General features: G+C 41.0%; 1 protein-coding gene and 2 long non-coding RNA genes across 12 annotated transcripts in view; 2 read left to right on the top strand and 1 right to left on the bottom strand.

The window, feature by feature from the left end:
- Window positions 1-17424, bottom strand: part of SCYL3 (SCY1 like pseudokinase 3) — a 44094-nt gene extending 26670 nt beyond the window's left edge. For 2 of the 10 annotated variants that reach the window (XM_063726527.1, XM_054525635.1), the window contains exons 1-3: window positions 17103-17225; window positions 16179-16356; window positions 11965-12179 (exon numbers count right to left, since the gene is read on the bottom strand). In XM_063726527.1, coding sequence (XP_063582597.1) covers window positions 11965-12129 — 165 coding nt within the window. In that variant the 5' untranslated portion in view covers window positions 12130-12179; window positions 16179-16356; window positions 17103-17225. Of the gene's footprint in view, window positions 1-11952; window positions 12180-16178; window positions 16357-16790; window positions 17243-17321 lie in introns of those variants that run through there. The other 8 variants (XM_063726538.1, XM_063726529.1, XM_054525638.2 and 5 more) reach the window with 8 other exon arrangements.
- On the top strand, window positions 1785-11741 carry LOC129048897 (uncharacterized). Its single transcript, XR_008511574.1, has 2 exons — window positions 1785-3522; window positions 11335-11741. It is a non-coding gene; the product is annotated as an uncharacterized LOC129048897 (long non-coding RNA).
- Window positions 16993-24216, top strand: LOC129048895 (uncharacterized). Its single transcript, XR_008511573.2, has 3 exons — window positions 16993-17349; window positions 19668-19843; window positions 20581-24216. It is a non-coding gene; the product is annotated as an uncharacterized LOC129048895 (long non-coding RNA).
- Window positions 24217-24557: the final 341 nt, after the last annotated feature.

Here is a 24557-nt window from a genome sequence, read left to right as displayed (position 1 = left end):
CAATGGAAAAGACAACCAACAAACACCACTCCAAGGGGCCTCAGATATTAGAATTACCAGAAAGAATTTAAAGCAGCTATTATAATCATCCTCCTAGAGATAAAGGAAAAGTTATAAAATAAATAGAAAAATTTAAATTTCCAAAAGAAAAATAAAAGATTGAAAATCAAAAATTAATGTATAGACTCATTAACACAATGAATATGACAGAATAAAGAGTCAGTAAACTTGAAAATATTAACCAATCTGAAGAATAAAAAATTTTTTAAAAAATGATCAGAGGGGCCAGGTTTGGTGGCTCACACCTGTAATCCCAGCACTTTGGGAGGCCAATGCAGGAGGATCACTTCAGTCCAGGAGTTCAAGACCAGCCTGGGCAACACAGTGAAATCCCCATCTCATAAAGAAAAATTAAGAAAAAAAAGAGACCAGAGCCTCAGACACCTGTGACAATAACAAAAGGTCAAATAAATATAACTGAACTCCCAAAAAGAGAAAAGAAAAAAATTGGGGCATAAAAAATACAATGGATGAAAATTTAAATTTGGCTAAATACTTAAGTTTACAGACTTAAGAATTTCAGTGAATATAAAACAAGATAAATTTTTTAAAAAGCACACTTAAACATATTACCATCAAACTGCTAAATATCAAAGCTAAAAAAATCTTAGAAGCAGCTAAAGGAAACACATTACATGGAGGAGAATGATGATTTAAACAACTGCAGATTTCTCATCAGGAAAGGTGGAGGGCAAGAAACAATGAAACATGTTTAAAATGCTGAAAGAAAAAACTATCAGCTTGGACTACTGTATCTAAACAAAAGTAACCTTCAGAGAAAAGGCAAAATAAAACACTTTTGGTGACCAAAAAAAAACAGAAAATTTCTTGCCAGAAGACCTGCTATATAAAAAATGCTCATGGAAGTTCTTCAAATGGAAGAAAAAATGATACCAAAGGGAAACGTGGATCTTCAGGAATGAAGGAACAGCATCAGAAACGGTAAATATTACAATAAATATGAAGGCCACTTTTTTTTTTTTGAGACGGGGTCTCACTCTATCACCTAGGTTGGAGTGCAGTGGCACAATCTCAGCTGACTGCAACCTCCACCTCCTGGGTTCAAGCGATTCTCCTGCCTCAGCCTCCCGAGTAGCTGGGACTACAGGCTTGCACCACCATGCCCAGGTAATTTTTGTATTTTTAGTAAAGACAGGGTTTCACCATGTTGGCCAGGCTGGTCTCTAATTCCTGACCGCAGGCAATCCACCCACCTCAGCCTCCCAAAGTGTGGGGATTACAGGCGTGAGCCACCGTGCCCAGGTGAAGGCCACATTTTTACCTCTTCAGTTATTTAATCACTAAAGCAGATATTGTAATACTTCCTGGTGAGGTTCTCAATGTGTGTGAATGAATGTACAATTAATATGTGTGTAACAAAGAACGGTAGGGATGGGAGGCTGAAGATACCTACATCACAAGGCTTCTACGTTTTATGTGACATGGTACAATATTAACCACAGTAGACTATTTTTTGCCTTATTTATTTTTAATTTTCTTAAATTAAAAAAATTGATAATATGCATATTTTGGGGGAGTACCTGTGATTTTAATACTTTCATAAAATTTGTAAAGATCAAATCAATGTAATTGGGATATCCATCACCTTAAATATTTGTCTTTTCTTTATGCTAGAAACATTAGAATTATTCTCTTCTAGTTATGTAAAAATATATAATTGATTACTGTAAACTAGTCATCCTACTGACCTATCAAACACTAGATATTCTATCTTCTATCTTGTATCTTCTAACTGTGTATTTGTACCCATTAATCAACCTCTCTTCATCCCCTACAATCCCCTACCCTTCCTGGCCTCTGGTAACCACCAGTCTACTCTCAACTCGTATGAGATCAACTTTTTTAGATTCCATATGAGTGAGATCTTGCAGTGTGTGTCTTTCTGTGCCTCATTTACATCACTTAACACAGTGGTCCCCTACCTTTTTGACACCAGGGACCAGTTTCATGAACACAATGTTTTCATGTACCAGGGGTGGGGGGATTATTTTGGGATGAGACTGTTCTACCTCAAATCATCAGGCATTAGTTAGATTGCCATAAGAAGTGCACAACCTAGATCCCTTGCATACACAGTTCACAATAGGGTTCCTGCTCCTATGAGAATCTAATAATGAGAGGTGACAGAGTGCTGGCAGTCCTCACAGCCCTCGCTCACTCTCGGCGCCTGCTCTACGTGGGCTCCCACTTTGGCGGCACTTGAGGAGCCCTTCAGCCCACCACAGCACTGTGGGAGCCCCTTTCTGGGCTGGCCAAGGCTGGAGCCGGCTCCCTCAGCTTGCAGGGTGGTGTGGTGGGACAGACGCAAGCGGGAATCGGGGCTGCGCACGCACGGGGCTTGCGGGCCAGCTGGAGTTCGGGTGGGCGTGGGCTTGGCAGCCCCGCTCTCGGAGGAGCCGGCTGGCCCTGCCGGCTCCGGGCAATGAGGAGCTTAGCACCCGGGCCAGCGGCTGCGGAGGGTGTACTCGGTCCCCCAGCAGTGCCTGCCCACCGGTGCTGCACTTGATTTCTCGCCGGGCCTTAGCTGCCTTCCCGTGGGGCAGGGATCGGGACCTGCAGCCCGCCATGCCTGAGCCTCCCACCCCCTCCGTGGGCTCCTGTGCGCCCGAGCCTCCCTGACCAGCGCGGCCCCCTGCTCCACGGAGCCCAGTCCCATCGACCACCCAAGGGCTGAGGAGTGCGGGCATACGGCGCAGGACTGGCAGGCAGCTCCACCTGCAGCCCCAGTGCGAGATCCACTGGGTGAAGCCAGCTCGGCTCCTGAGTCTGGTGGGGACGCGGAGAACCTTTATATGTCTAGCTCAAGGTTTGTAAACACACCAATCAGCACCCTGTGTCTAGCTCAGGGTTTGTGAATGCACCAATCGACACTCTGTATCTAGCTACTCTGGTGGGGACTTGGAGAACTTGTCCACACTCTATATCTAGCTAATCTGGTGCGGAGGTGGAGAACCTTTGTGTCTAACTCAGGGATTGTAAATGCACCAATCAGCGCCCTGTCAAAACAGACCACTCGGCTCTACCAATCAGCAGGATGTGGGTGGGGCCGGATAAGAGAATAAAAGCAGGCTGCCCGAGCCAGCAGTGGCAACCCGCTCAGGTCCCCTTCCACATTGTGGAAGCTTTGTCCTTTCGCTCTTTGCAATAAATCTTGCTGCTGCTCGCTCTTTGGGTCCACACTGCCTTTATGAGCTGTAACACTCACTGCGAAGGTCCACGGCTTCACTCCTGAGCCAGCAAGACCACGAACCCTACCAGAAGGAAGAAACTCTGAACATATCCAAACATCAGAAGGAACAAACTCCAGACATGCTGCCTTTAAGAACTGTAACACTCACCGCGAGGGTCTGCGGCTTCATTCTTGGAAGTCAGTGAGACCAAGAACCCACCAATTCCGGACACAATACTGCTGCTGATCTGACAGGAGACAGAACTCAGACGGTAATGCTCGCGTGCCCACTGCCCACAGCCTCCTGTTGTGCAATCCTGTTCCTAGAGACCACGAACCAGTACCAGTCTGCAGCCTAGGGGTTGGGGACACCTGACTTAACATAATGTCCTCTAGGTCCTAACATGTTATTGCAAATGATGGGATTTCATTCTTTTTATGGCTAAACAGTATTCCATCGTATATATACACCACATTTTCCTTATCCATTCATCCACTGATGGACACTTAGGTTGATTTCACATTTTGGCTACTGTGAATAATACTGCAATAAATATGAGTGCAAATATCTCTTTTTTATATTGATTCCCTTTATTTTGGATACATACCCAGTAGTAGAACTGCTGAATCACTGGGTAGTTCTGCTTTTAGTTTTTTGAGGAACCTCCAGTTTTCTGTAGTGGCTATGCTAATTTACATTCCCACCAACAGTATATGAGGGTTCCCCTTTCTCCACATCATCACCAGCATCCATTACTGCCTATCTTTTTGATAAAAACCATTTCAACTGGGATGAAAGGATATCTTTTTTTTTTTTTTTCTGATGGAGTCTTGCTCTGTTACCCAGGCTGGAGTGCAGTGGCACGATCTCGGCTCACTGCAACCTCCGTCTCCCGGGTTCAAGCAATTCTCCTGCCTCAGCCTCCCGAGTAGCTGGGATTACAGGTGCACACCACCATGCCAGGCTAATTTTTGTATTTTGTTAGTAGAGATGGGGTCTCACCATGTTGGCCAGGCTGGTCTCAAACTCCTGACCGTGTGATCTGCCCTCCTCAGCCTTCCAAAGTGCTGGGATTACAGGCGTGAGCCACCACACCTGGCCAAGAGGATATCTTATTGTGGTTTTGTTGTGCAGTTCTCTAATGATTACTGCTACTATTTTATATACCTGTTGTCCATTTGTGTGCCTTTTGAGAAATGTCTATTCAGATCTTTTGTCCCTTTTAAAACTGGATTATTTTGTGTTTTTTGTTATTGAGTTGTTTGAACTCCTTTTATATTATGGTTATTAATCCCTTGTCAGGTGGATAGTTTGCAAAACAAGTAGACTATTAAAGACTAGTTAACATATACTAAAATCCCTAGTGCAGCCATTAAAAAATATATAAAGAAATATAGCCAAAAAAATCAAGATATATTAAAATGGAACACTAAAAAATGTTCAATTAATCCAAAAGAAGGGGGAACAGAAGAAAAAAGAGCGTAAGGGGACAAATAGAAAGCAAACAATAAAATCCAACTACATTAATAATTACATTAAATGTTAATGATCTAAACACTGGAAGTAAGAGTAGATTAAATTAGCAATACCCACCTATATGTTGCCTATTAAAGAGACTTTAAAAATGAGGACACAGATGGACTGAAAGTAAATGGATAGAGAAGGATACACTACAAAAATAGTAAGCATTAAGAAAGCAGGAGTGGCTATATTCCTATCAGACAAAATACACTTCAAGACAAAGGGTACAGCCAGAGATAAAAATGGATATTTCTTAAAGAAAAATAATTTATTAAAAACACATAATTATGTATGTGTATTTGTATAATAGCAGAATCTGAAAATATACATGAAGCAAAAATTGGCAAAATTAAAGCGAAAAACAGACAATTCTACAATCACGGCCGGAGACTTAAACACCCTTCTCTCAATAAAACTAGCCTCTCCCCACAAAATAATAACAAGAAAAACACAGAAAACATGAATAATGTCAACTATGTTGATCTAATAACATTAACACTACACTGAACTGCAGAACACATATTCTTTTCAAGAGAACATGAAATAATCACAAAAATAAGACTATATGCTGGGCCATCAAACAATTTTGAATGGATTAGTACCTTACACTTACCCTAATGCAGGCACATCATAGACCAGAGGTTGGCAAACAGCTTCTGTAAGGGCCAGATAATAAATATCTTGGCTTTAAAGGCCGTAGGGTATCTGTGGCCTCTTTTTTTTTTTTTTAAACAGCCCTTTAAAAATGTAAAACCCGGCCAGGCGTGGTGGCTCATGCCTGTAATTCCAGCACTTTGGGAGGCCGAGGTGGGCAGATCACAAGGTCAGAAGATCGAGACCAGCCTGGCTAACACGGTGAAACCCCATCTCTATTAAAAATACAAAAAAAATTAGCCAGGCGTGGTGGCGGGTGCCTGTAGTCCCAGCTACTTGGAGGCTGAAGCAGGAGAATGGCGTGAACCCGGGAGGCGGAGCTTGCAGTGAGCCGAGATCGCACCACTGCACTCCACTCTGGGCGAGAGAGCAAGATTCCGTCTCAAAAAAAAGTGTAAAAACCATTCTTAGCTAATCTGGGTGTAAGTTTGCTCACCTCTGCCACAGATCATCAATAAATGTAAAACACATTTACAAAATATTTTAATTTTGTTTATTCTGTTTTCTTACATTTTTACCTTTTTACTTATTATTTACTCCCCTTGAAAATGTTTATGCTGGGTGCCGTGGCTTTCCCCTGTAATCCTAGCACTTTGGGAGGCTGAGGTGGGTGGATCACTTGGGCCCAGGGGTTCAAGACTGGCTTGGGCAACATGGCGAAACCCCATCTCTACATAAAACTACAAAAATTAGCTAAGCACGGTGGCGCCCACCTGTGGTCCCAGCTACTCAGGAGACTGAGGTCGGAGGATCGCTTGAGCTGGGGAGGTCGAGGCTGTAATGAGCCATGATCACGTTAGGGCACTCCAGCCTTGGCAACAGAGCAAGACCCTGTCTAAATAAATATAACGTTTAAACATCTTTTAAACTTTTATCACAACTCACTGGGTATGGATACCCCAATTTTTAGAAACCCCTACGATGGAATATTCCCGCTTCCTGACCTGTTTTCTTTGTCCTACTTTCTAAGCAGACAGTAGACACAGATGAAATGACAAGTATAAAACAATTTTGTGTCTGAATAAGGGAGGTTAAATCTGTGGAGTATCTTCTCTAGATAGTCCTGTAACAGCTCTATCAGATCCTGACTTTCCAATCCCCACCCATGCAGTGTATTTTGAAAGTTTTAACATGAGTAACAGGAGATCCACAGTCGAAAATTCCCCCAACATTGAATAATTTTATCATTTATTTATAGCAAAAAGAAACTGCTGCAATGGTGGTTTTCCTTACAAACCATGAATTTCTGAAAGAAATTTCATGATATTAAAGCTCTAGGGTCTACCCTATACAATCACTGAGGAAGCCCTGTAAAGCAATCAGATTGGGAGGAGAGTGATGAAATATTTCATTTGGAAGATAACCCTCAATATATTACCAGGTGCCATTTTCATAAATAAGCTGTGGGTACTGAACGTTCCAAATACCTTCTTGGAAGACTATGGGCTAGCATAAGAATCCATACCCTGCATTGGTACAATTTTTGTATCAGATGCCTCAAACTTGATTAAACTACTTCCAGGCAGGGTCATCAGGAAAATCTTCTCAGTGGGTTGGTTTCTCCAATTACTTTTTTTTTTTTTTTTTTTTTTTTTGAGACAGAGTCTCCCTATGTCACCCAGGCTGCACTGCAGTGGCACAATCTTGGCTCACTGCAACCTCCGCCTCCCAGGTTCAACCGATTCTCCTGCTTCAGCCTCCCAAGTAGCTGGGACTACAGGCACCCGCTACCACACCCAGCTAATTGTTTTTGTATTTTTAGTGGAGATGGGGTTTCACTATATTGGCCAGGCTGGTCTTGAACTCCTGACCTTGTGATCCGCCCACCTCAGCTTCCCAAAGTGCTGGGATTACAGGTGTGAGCCACCGCGCCCGGCCTCCAATTTCTTTTATTTTCTTATAATAATCTCAAATTTTGCCAACTCTGGAAATAGCTCCAATAAGGTTTATTTATTTATTCTTAGGAAGAAAGTTGTTACCCTCAAGTTAATTTAATACAAAATAATTAAGAAAATATTGAAGAAAAAATTTCTTTAACTAGCAATTACAAACTAATAAATACAGCAAAGATCCAGATAAACCAAAAATTGTGTTAGCGGGTTGGTTAAATGAGTGCAGTTAACTGGGAATAATTTTTTACAAGTGTTTTTTTGTTTCGTTTTGTTTTGTTTTTGAGATGGAGTGTTGCTCTTGTTACCCAGGCTGGAGTGCAATGGCGTGTTCTCAGCTCACTGCAACCTTCGCCTCCCGGGTTCAAATGATTTGTCTGCCTCAGCCTCTCGAATAGCTGGGATTACAGGTGCCCACCACCATGCCTGGCTAATTTTTGTGTTTTTAGTAGAGATGGGGTTTCACCATGTTGGCCAGGCTGGTCTCAAACTCCTAACCTCAGGTGATCCACCTACCCCGGCCTCCCAAAGTGCTGGGCTTACATGCCTGGCCTACAAGTGTGTTTTGAGCTACAGTTTCCATATAAAATTATGTAGCCTCCCTCATATTTTCATTTAAGAATCATTTCAAGTAATTTTCAAATAAATTTCAAATAATTTTCAAACCAAATCTTTCATGTTCTCTTCTGCTTATTGTTTTACTCTACAATGCCTAGAAATTTTCTTATCCAAAGTGAGTACTTGTTTGTTTAATAAAGAAGGAGAGGAAGAAATGACTCATTGCATATTTCTGAACAAGGCACTTAACTTAGCAAGAACCTTATTTGTCACTCTCCTTTGGTACATTCAACATTAAGCATAAATTATGCATACAGATTCACAGGAAAGGCTGGCAGTTCAGAATCAAATAGGACTTTTTTTATTCAAGCCTCGCTGCTCTATTTTTCAGTGAACATCAGTTGAGCAAATAAATGGCTCTTGCCCTAGTAGAGAAAGATGACTATTTTTGAATGAGAGTGTCTTGAAAGCACTTTCCCCAAAGTTATTGAATACCTGTTACATCCCATTTACTGTCCTAGGTGATGGTCTCTGAAAGAGGGTTCTGAGTAAGGACCCTTATTGTTAAATATGAATAGTATTATATAATTTATCAATGATGATATTTTTCTACACCCAAACAGGGATCTTAAGTATGAGATTCTATCCCTAAATATAAATGATTCCCGTCTATCAGGAATCAGTTATGATTCAGCTATCCAGAGAATTCATTCAAGCCTCAGAGGCTTAACTTTTTATTGTTGTTCTGCCTCTAATTCGCTATTTCACTTTGAGAACTATGCAAAGTTAACTGACTCAGCATTACAGCCCAAATCCACCTGCAGGCTTTTAGATGGGACAAAGCCATAATTTCATGCTGTTAAATATGTTAAGTAAACAAAATAACCAAGATGCCTAAACTAGAGAACAAAGATCTTCAGGGAAAAATATTATTCCTTTTTCTCTGAAGATGTAAATCTAAGACAAAATGCAGATGCTTTTTTTTTTTTTTTTTTGTAAATGTCCACTATCTGAAGGTTAGATCATAAACTAACAATAAAATGCAGAAAAAGAAAGGAATAAAAATTCCATTCTGTAGGGCTTGCATTTGAGGTACTGATAAAACTTTTAGGTGGGAATGTTCAATAGGTAAGTGAAAATATAGATCTGGAGCTCAGACTTGAGATTTTGGCAGATAATTAGTTTAGAATGGCAGGTTGGATGGTTATTAACATCCAAGGAAAAAGGAGAGTGTGAAGTCTGAAAGGTGTGGTGGGGAGCAAGTAGCTGGCCATTCCATCTGGTGGGTCCATCATACCTGAGGCATGGGGGATACTTCTGAAGTTCTTCTGAGTGGATAGTGCCCAGGAGCCACGTAAGAGCACTGGATTCTGATTATGAAGGGCAAAAGATAATTTCTTAAAAAGTCAACCATGGGCCAGGTGCGGTGGCTCACGCCTGTAATCCCAGCACTTTAAGAAGCTGAGGAAGGCGGATCACGAGGTCGAGATCGAGACTATCCTGGCCAACATGGTGAAACCCCACGTCTACTAAAAATACAAAAATTAGCTGGGTGTGTCGGCACGTGCCTGTAATCCCAGCTATTTGGGATGCTGAGGCAGGAGAATCGCTTCAACCCGGGAGGCAGAGGTTGCAGTGAGCCAAGATCGAACCACTGCACTCTAGCCTGGGAAACAGAGTGAGACTCTATCTCAAAAAAAAAAAAAAAAAAAAGTCAGTATGAGAGAGGAGAACAGCTTTCTCCAACTAGAATACAAACTCTTTTGGGCATAGCCATCATCTCTTCCATTTCTTGTTATGCCCACACAATGTGCATTCTTAAATACGTTGACTAACCCTTCCACAACAGCCCAAATTCATTATGGAGAAGAGCATAATGACTCCAACAATACTAAATAGAGCACTTATATAGCATCTATATACCACTCTTAGAGTCCAATGTGATTCCTGGCATAAAGACACTCGAGAATCATTTTTATAAGCTTTTATAAGCTTACCACAAAGCCCTAACTAAACACTTAGATTACAGCAAACTACAGCAACCAAATTCGGGCTTAGAATTTATCATTGTTTATAGGCTTACATATATGAGTCATCATCATCAGTTAGCAAATTATACTGTTAATTATAGCTGATGAATTCAATATAAAATGAGATGGTCAGATAGAACTAAGTATTTCTCATATTATTTTGTGGCCAGAGCTTATACCTGCATTTCATCTTGGTGTACTATGATTGTTGTTTTTTACTTGTAACAGTGGAGAAAGTGTATATTGTTATCCAATAACATCTGCCAAAGAAAACACTATATATCTGCTTGAAATAATCGTTAAAACTACCAAAGGTGTGACCAACAACCCAAACTCTAGAGAAAGTGAGGCAAGCTAAATATATTGTTTTAGTATTTCAGATACCTAGGACATCAAATTCCTAAAATCTAGCACATCGAATGCCATACATTTCTCAAGTACTATGACCTAGTTTTTTAAGATTATGAGAAATATTCTGAGAATCTAAAGTTACCACTTTGTTGCAATTTCAAATTTCCCAAATTCATATATGAGGTTTTCAAAGCCATAGAATGGCTTAACGAGACAAAGATGAACTATGTGCAAAGACTCAGACATGGCTTAAAAGGGTATCTATGAATATTAAGGGGGAATAAGTCTTCCCTCTCAAGCTTTGTAATTCCTTCAGCACAGAAGTCCTCAAAAATGGAGAGTGGTCTTGGTGTTTTTTTCCTTTAAAAACTCGATCTAGGTTATTCAATTTTCTTGGTACGTGCACCATAAAGGGGAACACAATTTTTTAAAAATCTTATAAAGAAAAAAATACTAAGAAAAATAAGTCTCTACTACCTCGCTGATAATAGTCAGTTTATTAAAAAAAATATGCACAATCTTATTAGATGAAAATAACAGGGGGCATGTTAGACATTAACTGTAAGAACAAGAAAGCGAAGTAAGGCATTTTGTCTTTTGTAAAATCATAATAAAAAATTCTTAACAATACCTAGATGATGTAAAAAAAGAGTCAAAAATGTGGTTCTACCAAAAAGCAAAATTACCTAACAAGAAAACAGCCAGCTATACTTTTTACCACAATGTATTACTAGGAAATGCATCTCGAGAAAACTGTTACACATCTTTTTCTTTAGGAACCATCTTATAACAATTTCATGCTTGATCAAAAATACAACATCAAATAAATAACTGTTGTGAAGACCAAAATTCCATTACCAATATAATCCTTTATAATCATTTTAAAAAGTAAAAACAATTTAGAGTCCTATGAAATAGATATCAATGTTCCATACCTGTTGATATTACTAAGGGACTCAAGGTAATAGAGATTATAATTCTAACAAAATCAAGATATCAAGTTCAACCTGAAAATAGCATGCCTACCAGAATAAACACTGGAGAATTAATTTACTAATACAACTACATTTTCCTTTTCAGAAGATGATATATCTGAATGGCTGAATTTCCAAAGTGCTAGCTATTCAAAGAAGCATCAACCAATGCCTTCATTTTCCCTAATTCAAAAAGACACTTGGGGTTATTTTATTGACTTATATTCCACAGTAAAATCATTTTTTCTGATAAGAGGCCAGGGTCTCCTGAGTGCGTCACACAGCATGCTAATGCACTGGCACCCTCTGCCTGGAGCAACAATTATAAGGCATGAACTACAAGGATCTTTTCCCTAAGGAGGAAGCTGAAGCCTCCAGAATGTTGTCGATACTTAACTGCATTTTGCTAGACAAGATTAACTCCTTATATCGCTCCTTATATCTTATATTAGCTATATAAAAATGTCTCCCTAACTTTCTCACCAGAAAAATAAAATATGATGATAAAAGCCATCGTACTGAGTTTTATGATGTTTTTTGGCTACAGGTATGGTATCTGACCATGTCATGCAAATGGAAGACAGGCCCATGAAGTAAGAGCAATGTTTTGAAAGGACATAAATAAAATACTGGTCCTTATGATCTTACCTTCTTTGAACTTTACTAATTTCATTTTTTTTTTTTAAAGAAAACAAGATAGTAAAAAGTACTATTAAGTCATCACCTATTATGGTACCTTGGCAGCTTTATTAACCTTGTCTTCATTTTCTCTCTTATACACAAACACTGAAGCAAATTTGCCATCTTGCAGTACAGCGGGATAAACAGCAAGTCCAGAGGGTAAGGTAAATGGTGGTTCTTTCAGTGTATAGCTCTTTAAAGCACTGTTCTCTGATCCCATCCCTTATGCAGTGAGGCAGTACTGCCACTCTTCCTTAAAGCCAAGCAGATCTAAAAGAAAACAGAAAACAATTTCAAACATTAAATCCCTATCTGCAACACCAACAAGAGATATCCAGACATAGCCACCTCAAACTACTAGTTTCTTCGATCCTCATAACTAGGACATTTGACAGTAAAAATGGTAAATGCTCTGCAAGTTACCAGCAACGGTTGTTAATTAACAACTAACAACTCTAGAGAAAATGCACATTACTAAATAGTCACATGTTGTTACTGTCCCTCCCCAAACTCCACCACATACAAACTTTCAGAGTGGAAAGGCAATCAAAAATAGAATAAGGTAATTCATACTTCCTAACTCACTTGTATATCCTCACTCACAAAGGAAAATGTTGCAAAACTTTATTATTCAAAAACAATAAAACTTCTGTATGTGGAAAATAACTTAAAATTATAAAGGAAAACAATACAAATTGGAGAATACTTATAATAATGAGGAAAATCATTGTTTTAATGTTAGTATGTTGAAAAACATTGTTAATATGATGAAAAACATATTAACAAATGAAGAGCGCATATCAACCAAGTAAAACACTAAAACACGAGTACAATAATGGGAAAGAAAACAGACAACTCACTGAAGAAACACGAATGACAATAAACATAAGAAAAAGTACGATCGCACTACTCTTCAAAGCTATCCCAAGTAAAAAGGGGAAACTGCAACACTGAATCTCAAATAATCTCAAATGCTAAAAAAAAAAAAAAAAAGCCCACACATACACAGAATTCATATGCAACTATGACAAAATACTTCAGTGCTTGCCTAGCGAAGGGGTACAGTTGGAGGGACCAAGGGAGAGGAAAGGATTATCATGATGTATGAGGAATTTTTGGGAGGATGGATATATTCATTATCTTGATTATGATGATGGTAATGGGTGATTATAAATGTCAAAACATAAAACTGTACACTTTTTTCATTAATTCTGTATGAATTACACCTCAAAGTTGTTTTGAAAAGAAATATATGTACACATACACACAGACTTGAAAAATATATGTTGAAGTATTAATAGAGGTTTCCAGTGGAAGGTCAGATTATAGGTAATTTTATACACACACACTTGCCTGCACCTTCCAAATCTTCAACAATATGAACAGCTTTCTTGACAACAGGGACACAAACTCACAGGGTGACAACAGGTAATGTGCAGTGCCCCAGCAGTACTGGCAGCTTGGCAGAGGGACCTACTGTGCGTGCATGGGACCTACTGTGAGAGGCTTGCATTCTAAAGACAGTGGCTATCACAGAGTTCCAACCAGGACTGCAGTTTCAGAACTGTCAGATCATGCCACTTATCGTGAGGAACCAAGAGCCTGACTAGTTTTGTGGAAATCTCCATATTTTTCAATGTTGAATCAAATGTTTTCTAAACCTATATAGGCCAAACAACGTATGTCTGAAAAATCTGTGGCAGTCAGTTTTCAGTGGTGGCCTTACCATAATATAAAAATTAGAAAACAGAGTTCTTACTAACTCTGGCAATGTAGAAAGCAAACTGCTACAAATACGGCCAATAATTCAATGTAGGCCTTTAAAAATTTGTTTTAAGTCTGTATTCTTTGGACAAATATAAACTCAATAATCATTACACATTGACCCTCTACTTGGAATTTTTCCCCACTTCGGTGAAATTCCATACAACACCTTCTACACTGGGTATGTAATGCTGCTCAAAACACATGCTTAGAACAAAATTTAAAATGCCTACCGATCCACAACCATCGTTATATAAGAAACACATGTATAAAGGCTAAAGCTATCTAAAATTGAAGATTTTCAAAATCTAAAAATGTGGCTGAGAATAAGAACTAAATCTGCTTTGTAACAAATTCACTGAATTCCTACCTACCTGGCAATGTATCTTTCTTAAAAATGACAGAGAAGCAAAAAACAGTACTAAAAGAAATGCCAAGTATGGCAACTACGGTAACATTCACCTTTCTACTGGGACTACAAATAAAAAGTTTATGTGGGACCATGGGTAAAAGCAACAATGCTAATCCCTCTATTCTGGAGATGGAGTGCTGGCCAGATTGTCACAACCTCCTGCTGAGTAGGAAGGATCATGCTTAGCACTTGATCTTGCCACCTCTTCTTGGGCACAGTTAATGTTGTCAGGTACCTATCCTGGGCCAAAGGGTGGTCAATTCACAAATTAGCCATCAATTTCATGGCCTGAGTGAAGAGATAAACTGGCCAGATCATTGTCTCCCCCAGGAATTTGAACTAAGAACAATTTTTGCCTATTAGAAGCATAGCCGAAGGTGGAAGGATGCTATGAGGTGGAGTTGGAGCTATGGCAAACCAAAGCCACATGAAGTCAGAAACTTTCCAAACAGAGGAAGTCAGTTGGTAGTAAAATTTTAAAAAGCAAACACTGGGACCGTAGCTTAGTCATACTTAGGGGGCACATTACTACTATCCATCTCAAGACTACCAGAAGCCCAGCCTCAAATCCAATTCCACCCAGATACCCTAACATCCCATGGACACCCTTACAACCAGCCCCCTTTTCCTCACGTAACTTGAATGGGTCTATGCTCTTTGAAACTAATTGCCATTTCATAGGCAGAAAGCTCTACTTGGCCTCCAACTCCTGCCTGAAAAGCCAGTCAGACTGGAAGAGTGAGTTACAGAAGTGTTACTTTGAAAGTATCTGAAGTTAGTCTGACTGTCTCTCTCTTACCCACAAAACACAGCTTTCCAAAATCAACACACAATAAGAGAAAAGCAGAGAATAAGGGACTGTATGTAAATGAATATCTTCTTGGCAGGAAATCATGCTGTTTATTTAGTGTTAATATTAATCCTTACGGGAGATAAGACTGCCACCAGGATTCAGGGTCAGTGCTCTGGCTAGATGAATGGCAGTCACCAGAGGCAGGAGAAAGGAACATTTAATTTACTTAGCTATTTCTAAATAGCAAAATACTTCCTTGTGGGAATATTGGCCTTGCAATAGCTATTAACCTTAGATTTTATATGAATTCCACTATAATTAACAAAGTTATAAAAGCATTAGGAAGTAGTTAAAATTCATTTTTCTTACTGTATTTTAGGTCTAAGACTTTAAAAAATATCACTTAAAAATTAAAAAGGGATGACTCAATTTCTTGAGAGAACTGGAAAGGATGCCATTTTCTTGTTTTGAAAGCATGTTAACTTTGACAGAAGTCCACTGATACCATCATTGTAATACTGAGAGTGGTAGGATTATATTCTATGTTCCCAGTGCAAACTTTATTGGGGGAAAATTAAAAAGGTGTGCTGATTATTGCAATTTGAGAATGTTTTGAAGCAGTAATTCTGCACACTAATATATCTAAAGAAGCACAAATACTGTTATATGAACAAGCTTTTTTGTTTGCTTTTTGTTTTAAATAGAGATATGGTCTTGTTCTGTTGTTGCTGGCCTGGAGTGCATTGGTGCTATCCTACCTCACTGTAACCTGGAATTCCTGGGCTCAAGCTACCTGCCCTCCCCAGCCTCCCTAGTTGCTGAGATTACAGGCATGTGCAACCATGTCCGCCAGTGCTTTAAAAATGATAATTCAGCTAAAATTGATTTATTGAAATGTAAGAAAAACACTTGGCCTTCCAAAATGCTTTCCTGTTGTTTTGAGGAGGTGGAAAACAAAATCTTGCTCATTAGCTTTGAAATTAAAAAGTCACAAGAAGGTAGAAAAGGATATCCTAGTATCACATAATAGGTATTTTGTAGCACTTAGCATCTCCACTCTATAATAAAATGCTGAGTTGACAGTCTCTGACTTGAGTATGCATCCGAGTCTTCCCTTTAATAATCTCCCTCCACTCTTTTGCCTACTTGGGCAGCACATGAAATTTCTGGACCGCTTGTAGATTCAGAAAACCCTTATCTAGGTCAAAGGGCAACTCATACACTCAACTAAGAAACCCGTGTGCTCTAGGGAAATGTTTCTACCAAATATTTTCTTTTCCCAGCAATTAATCGAGACTACCTTGGTCCTAGCTCCCTTAGCTTGAAAGTTCCAAAGATAATGGCGTGCACTGTTGAGTGTTAACGATGCACTGCACTGGCTGATATTCTGGTATCCAGCGGTAACATTACGCCGGCCCTTCGCTGTCGTCTGTTTCAGGTATACATTCCCTCTGCGGAACTCAGTCCAGCATTGCTAGCTGACAAGCAATACACAATTAAGTCCTTATGGACCAAAATAATTATGATTTCAGCTCAAGATATTACATTTTATAAGGACATGCGTCCTTAAAAACAGCAGTTAACAGTGACCCCCAAAATTCGAGACCCGACTCCGAGAATTTCACATGGATTCCTGAATATACCCTTCCGAGAAATGTTTCATCTTTATTCTAAACAGAAAGCACTATGCCAAGACAGGAGCCAGCTGGGCCTTGGGGGACCGGGCACTGGTCTTGGATCAAGAATGAGGCCGCCTTCCCGAGGGCGGGCGCGCCCCCAGGATCCCCCCGGGCTCGGGCACTGCCGCCCCGGGACAGTGACCCGCCCAGCCGAGCACCCTCGCCCTGCTTGCCGCGACCCCGCGGGGTCACTGAAAGGCCGGGGCGCCGCTCTCGCTTCGCTGGCCCCTCACCTTCCACACCTCCCTGCGAGGACCGACTCCGCGGCTGCCTTGGAGAGCTCTGGCCGCGGGCGCCTCACCCGTCGGGGGTCGCCCGCGAAGCGCAGATTACAGGGCGCCCCACAATCAGCAAGGGAAGGCTGCTCCGAAGCTGAGAGCACAGCTCAAGCGGCCTCCGGCGCCGCGCCGAGCTCGCTCCCGCGCGGGCCCCAGAGCGCAGACCCGCGAGCGGGGCGCGCGCCCGCCGCCTTCTCCCCGCCCGGCCCCTTCCCCCACGGCGCAGTCCTGCAAGGACTGGGGGTGTAGCGCAGGGCTCCCTGTTACCTGCAGGAGGGCGGCGGGGGAGGAGGCCGAGGGTCTTGGCTCTGGTACCCTGTTGGCCCCCCTGTTGACACCAACCACCCCTGCCTGCCTCTAAGGCTGTGGCCACTACACCCACAATCTTCCGGTGGCCGGGTTTCTCCCACACCATAGAGACGGGTCCGGAAACGGGACAGAAGGCCCACCTTCCTCCCTCCGACGCCACCAATGAGGCCAACTAACCAGGAACCGAGGTAGAGCGGCCGCACAGGTGAGTCTCAGATCGGTGCCATCTTAAGTGTGGGCGCCGCGACGACACCGCATTTCACTCACTGGCCCAGTGGTCTAGTTAGTCAGCGAAGATGCCACCTTTCTAGACGTTTGGGTCGAATGCTCAAGTTTGTCTTGACTTGAATTTTTAGGCTTTTAACAGCACAGTTTTAATTTCATTTCCGCCCAAATCCAAAATGGCTGCTGGCCACTTGTAACAAATAGTAGAGGTGCAGGGCGGAGAAAAGGAGTACGGGAATTAGCGAGGACTTTCAGTAGAGTGACGTCACTCAACCTGTAGCTTTGATTGGCTGGGCTGCGAGGGCGGAGTCGCGCAGAGCCGCTGCTGGCGGAGGTCGTGGTGATCTCGCTTAATCTTTGAGAGGGAAGGTCTTGAATCACATTTCATTTAGCAAGAAGTAATATTTGAAAATTTTAATATTAATGCAGTAGTTTTTCCCCCCTCCATGCTTTCTGTCAGTTACCTGTGGTCAAACCTTGGTTCAGAAATGTTAAATGGAAAACTCCAGAAATAAATAATTCTTAAGTTTCAAACCGCCTGCGTTCTGAGTAGCCCATTAAATCTCGGGCCATCCTCTCTGTCCCACCCTGGACGCGAATGATCTGTCGCAGGTAGCCCCGCTGTGTACAGTATCCACTCATTACCCACTCAGTAGCTGCTTTGGTTAACAGATGCACCCGTAGTATAGCAGAGATAATGAGAGATAACACCTGCTTATGTTCAGGTAACCCTTATTTTACTTAATAATGGCCGCAAAGCACGGGAATTGTGGTGCTGACAATTTGGATATGCCAACGAGAAGCCGTAAAGTGCTTCCTTTAAATGAAAAGGTGAAAGCTCTGGACTTAATAAGGAAAGAAAAAGAGTCATACGCTGAGGTTGCCAAAATCTATGATAAGAACAAATTATCCATGAAATTCTGAAGAAGGAAAAAGATTCGTGCTAGTTAACTAAGCACCTATCATGCACTGTGGCTGTAACTTTTGTAGTTTGAGGTGCAACAGCAAAAGACGGAAAAGGCATTACATTTGTGGGTGGGAGACATGAACAGAAAACATATTTCAGCTGATCGCAGTATGTTTTGCCAGAAAGTGTTGAGCCTATAGGAAGGCTTCAGAAAGGGATCCCCTGAAATAAGGCACACCAAGCCATTTACTGCAAGTAAGGGATGGCTACACAGATTCAGGAATAGGTTTGGACTGAAAAACATAAAAATAACTGGAGAGGCCACATCTGCTGATGAAGAAGCTGCCACATGTCTGGCAGGGTCGAAGAAATTGATTAAGGAGAAAGGCTTCCAGGAGATTGATGGAGAAGTTAGGAAAATCATTCAGGTAGCAATGAAACTGCCTTTGCAAAATCATGACTAAGACAATGAAAGAGATCCAATTTAACCAGCTGCAGCTTGTCAACCTCCATGCTACCCTTGTTCATTCCTGGGCATAGGCTGAACTAACTTTGGAAGGAAATTAGTTTATAATTTACAGTTTAAAAACAAGAAAAGCCCTTTCCTAAAACCAACCTCCTTCTTGCCTGGGGTCTAGACTACCAGCATTAGCCACAAGATTAGAAATTATGGTTTGGGAGTCATGCAGCTGGAGGCCACAAGATTCTGACCCTCCCTAAACTCCTCTTGAGATCAGTGCTTGAGATGTTTTGCAGACCCTGCACTTGATGGATCAGCTGGCACTACCCAGATGATAAACTGGCCCATCTGATCTTGTGACCCCCAACCAGGAACCGACTCAGTTCAAGAAGACAGTGATGCCCCATAGTTTCATCTCCGACCCAACCAATCAGCACTCCCTGACTTACTGCCCCTCCCCACCCACCAAATTGTCTTTAAAAACTTGACTGCTGGAGGAGACTGATTTGAGTAATAATAAAACTCTGGCCCCCCACACAGCCAGCTCTGCATGAATTCTTTCTCTATTGCAATTCCCCTGTCTTGATAAATTGGCTCTATCTAGGCAGCTGGCAAGGTGAACCTACTGGGCAGTTACAGCAAGACCAGTTGGTGAAGAAGGATTTGCCAATATGCTTGATGAAGAGGTGGGAGAACATATCAAAGGCTTCACTATGCATTCTGAGGACAGTTTTAACCTTCTCAAACTAGAAGCAGGGCTTAGTCACCCTGGACAGTCTCTAGTTCTCTGCCTCCTCCCACTTCCTCTATGTGGTCAGTCCAGACATCTGCCTTGTATGACCACCTCTGGTGACCACCTCCCTATCGAACCATCAGGTACAAGCTACTTGCTTCATCCCCTTGACCCCTATACCCCACATATACTTTGCAGATATGCCTCAGTGACCACCTCTTAGTCACAGTGGGACCAAGATGTTGGACCCAGGACCACAGTGAAGGCTTTGGCCCGCAAGTCCCTCTCTGTCTCGTCCCCCTCCCACTGGTTGAGCATGTGTGTCCCCCTTCTCATTGGCCCTGTGAGGCATGCTGTCATCTTCTTATGGATCTGTAAGTAATGAAACTGCTTCTATTATTTCATATGTTCTGTTCGCCTCCTCTGTGTCTCACCTGATCTATACACCCACACCTGACTTGTTTCCTGGTTAGGGCTCTCCTAGAGAGTGGCTGTCTTGGTTGGAATAAACCAGACATGGGGCAGACAAGAGCCACAAATGTGCCTGCTAATATAAACAAGCTTCCTGTGAGAGGGACCTCCTGTCATGGGTCAGACACCTAGGATTTAGGCCGTCTGCCAGGATAAAGTAGTATTCCATGGAAGGCACACTGTAAATATCCAAGCCCCATCACGGAAGAGCTAATGTTTATAACCACTCCCAGAGATAGACCTCAAGACCGAATTAGAAAAGAAATACAACACATAGACCCTAGATTTACTAGCTCCAACATCCATTCCCACTCCTCGCCCCCTTCTCCCTTGTTCACCTTCGATAAAGTAGTTAAGAAATCAAAAAGATCACTTTCTGAGCCTACTTTCCCGCTAGGGTGGTCACAAGTTCTGGCCAGTGAGACATAGCAGAAGTTGGGAGGAAGACAGACAGTGGATTAGGAAAGGTTTTTCCTCCCTGTTAAAGGAAATGGCTGTGGGTGTAACAGCAGCAGCCACCCAAACACCAGGAAACAGCGGGAGAACATGCTGAGGATGTAGATTTGAAAGACAGAAGGATTCTCTTGCCTTTCACACTATCCCTCGAGAGTTCATAACTATGTTTTTCTTCCTTTTACAGGAGGAGTAGAAATGAGTCCCTTCAACCAATACATGAAATCTTCTGCAGTCAACACAGCTACTTGCTGACCCACCCTCTTCCCAGTGTCCTCACCTCTGAGTCTTTGCTGGCCTTCCCACCCTGTTCCTTGCTCCCTAATCTTATGTCCAGATGTGCTGAGCTCCAGGGTATCCTCTATAATCATTCATCAGCCTAGAGGACTCTGTATTTCCTTTCATTTCCCCAAGGTAAACCCACTCTTCCAAATATCAATGAGAAGGGAATATTTTGCAGTGAATGGAGTAAGAGAGAGATGGGAGGGAGTTTGACACTCAATGCTTCCCCTCTTCACTATTCATCTACTCACCTATTTGCTCTTGATGTCACTCAGGTCTCTGAACAAATGTCACCTGTTCAGACTCTTAAAGATTCGGGGTATTGAAGTCACAGGCTAACTTGTATATTTTTGTCCAAGAAAGATGCAAATCTTTCTGTCCAGTGGAAGAGATAACCCCAAAGTTTATTCTTATTGCACTAGAGAGCATTTCTCATTTTAAAATCTAATCTAGTAATCTTACTATATTTCTTTATAAAATTGCTTGTAAGTATGTAGCTACACAAATGCTCTTTGAACAGTCTTAATGTCTTTTTAGTTTCCTCATTAACTAATGTGTTCATTTTATATTTGCATGAGAGTTATAATTATATTTTGAAAATTCTACTTGAATGCAATTTAGCAGAGACAGCTCCCCTGAAAACACTGTCTAAAACAGCACCTTACCTGCCTCTTCCTCTCTTTTGACTTTGCCTTATTTTCCTTAACACCAATGCACATATTTGTTTGTTCAGCATCTCTGTCCCACAGCTAGAACATCAGCTCCCTGAAAACAGGGCTTCCTTCCTTCATTTCTTTCTTTCCTGCCATATTTCTAGCACATAACACAGTGCCTAGAACATACTAGATACTCAGTAAATATTAAACACACAAATGAATTTACTGAGAGCACACTGCACGTCCCAGGCACCCTCCCTACATCTCTCTGCCTCCCAGCCCTTACCCCACAGAGCCCTCTATAGCTCTGGTTCCAGTTCTCAGTTCCCTGGAGCTGCTCTCTCAGCTCCTTCTGCCTTTCTTATGCATAGAAATCTTGTATTCCCTCACTGATTCCTCAGTCCTCATTTTAAATATGTGTAAGGCCAGGAAAGAAAAGAATCTGCAACAACCTGAATCCGCTGTCCTTAGAATGTGGCTGGTGGGACAGTTAGAAACAAATAGTTTGTTTTCTTAATAGAAATAATTTTTTCTTGTCATACTGTTTAAGGGTCAACCTGAATTTTACTTTCAACCAATCCTCTTCTGAATTCAAGTCAAAACATGGCAAATTTATTGTATTCAGCTTGACTTTTAGGTGTTTTTTTAATTAATCTTTTTCACGTTTCTAACTTAGACTCCCAAGTAGACTGTAAGTATCTTGGATATATTCCTGGTTCTATAAAAGCCTTAGCCATCCAACTTAATTATTTTTTCCAACTTGATTTGAACTAACTTTTTACAAGCTCTACCTGAAAACCAAGGAGAGTAAAAGTTATTCAGGTGATTTCTATTTAAAGTTCTACCTCAATAATTTGTGTAATTGCATAATTGCAATTAGAATCTGGAAGTGTAAAGGGGGAAACTTGCATTAAGGACAAACCCTCCTTCAGGCACCTTTCAGATAAATACATATAGCATCCATAGGTAGTGGATACCTTATAGAAAACTGACCTTGACCTAAGCCACTTTGCTCTCTCATTGTTTTTAGGAACTTTGCATAGATATTGGAAGATTTCTCTAATGAGAAGTATGTGTTTTCTAAGTTCCACCATAAGCTTGCTACCACTACAAAGAGAGAATGAAAGCAAGTCTGAGGTGGGATTCTACATATTCACACGTTTATTAGCAAGGTTTAAAGACAGACAGTAGAGCTGTTATACAAACTCAGTGAGGTTCCACTTCCTTGTTTAGGAGCTTGAATAGCATCTTGCATGAAAGGTCCATCCGCTGCAGGAAGATGGGACAGTATTCTAATAGCAGACTCAGCTATCCTAATTAGAGTTGGGTGACAAAATCTTTTTGTCATCTTCTCCATATGGGGCTGGTTTGAAATCCTAAATCTAGGGCACCTTTCCAAAGTGTGTAGATTACTAGACTCACTAGATTCTCATACTCTGATCGTGTAAGGCATGGCAACATTTCTATTCATTCTGTCCATCTTGAAATTATTTTGGCCATGAGAATTCACTTTTAAACATCCTTAAAGCCACTAGTATTGATCTGAGTTAGAGATAGTTGAAGTGCTTGTAGTATCTGCCCTGGGAGTATAGACTTCTCATTGAAATCTTTCAGATGCTAAAACCCTCTGAAGGTGAATTGCTTCTCAACTTCAAAGCGCCATGAATCATCTTGGAATCGTGCTTCTGGGAGACAGATTTGGGGCAAACAATGTGTGCATTATATATCTACATCTTCTTTAAAATACTTCAGCCTTCAGGGAGATACAGATGTGTACTAACTTAGATCTGTCCTGTAGGGGTGGTTAATTAATATTGGAAGGCAACATGAGCATCCTCTGGAAGCATGTTAAAAATGCAAAAGCTGAGGCCTCACACTAGATTGTCAAGTCAAAATCTACATTTTAACAGGATCTTTAGGTGATTTGCAGGCACCTACCTTGCAGGAAGGTTTGAGAACTGCCCTAAATGATCTAAGGCCTCCCTCCTTTGGCCTCACTGTTATCCTCCTGCTCACTCACTCAGGTCCACGCTCAGTGGCCTCCTTGCTGTCCTGTCAGCATGCCAGGTGAGCTCTTGCTTTAGGACTTTTGCTCTAGCGCTTCCTTTTGCCTGCCATTCTCTTTTCCCACATGTCCATTTGACTAAGTCTCTTACTTCTATTTTTTGTTCAGATCTCATCTTCTCAATGAAGTCTGTTCTGATCCACCCTATCTAATTCTACAACTTTTACCTTCCTTCCTGCTACACTCCTGGTGCTTCCTATCCTGTTTTCTTTTGCTTTTTCCCTCCATAGCACTGACCGTCTTATAAACAGCCATATACTGTATTTTCTAGATTGTAAAAACTATAGTTTTTCACATTTTGACATCCCTGAAGGTCAGAATGCATTTTACCACAAATGGCATAATATAATTTGTCAATAATTTTTTCTTAGTTGTACCAAATATATTGATGCTTCCTAAATGTGGTGGCATCATATATTTGATGAAATATGGCAATTTGCTTATGTATTATGGCTTTTGGTTTTGAGAGAAAAAAATTATCTGAAACTTTAAAATAGGCAAAAGAGGTTACTGTGGCTTTCTTCCCATGCAATTCTGGATTAAGTTCCTATTGACTAGGTTATTTTACTACTTCTTTATTCCCTTTTTAGGGGCAGAGGCTAACTTTTTCATTTTCACGCACTAGAGATGTAAATAAGTTTGTCCAGCACAGCAAATCATCTTAATGGTTACAGTTTATTGTCCTGTAAGTCATTAACCCAGCAACCTGAACCTGACATGTCTTTATCAAATTGCCTACATATACACCTATCTTCTCAGCTGCTATTTGGACTAGTTTAAAATCTTACTGATTCCCTCATTAATAAAAACTTTAAATAGAGTCTTTGACATGTGTTCATTTTATATTTGCCTGAGAAACCTCATTGTACTTTTTTTAAAAAATTACATTTTAATGGTTTCTTTCTCCCCTGCTAGAATGTTAAGTTTCACAAGGGAAAAAAATCTGATTTGCTCAATGATCTACCATAAATGCTTAGAACAATGCTTGGAACATTATAGATGCTCAACAAATATTTACTGATGAATGAATGAATGGAAGTATAGAAAAATATACACTAGTCTGTTAACATTCACCAGGTAAGGTAGGGAGAGGTTACTTTCTTTATATACCTTTTTATATATCTGCATATTGTTTTATGTGTTACAGTGAGCCTACATTGT

Source organism: Pongo abelii, chromosome 1, assembly GCF_028885655.2.
Source record: "Pongo abelii isolate AG06213 chromosome 1, NHGRI_mPonAbe1-v2.0_pri, whole genome shotgun sequence".
In the NCBI taxonomy this organism is placed as follows: domain Eukaryota; kingdom Metazoa; phylum Chordata; class Mammalia; order Primates; family Hominidae; genus Pongo; species Pongo abelii.
Note: the sequence above shows the minus strand (reverse complement) of the source record. Positions and strands in the feature narration are given on the sequence as shown.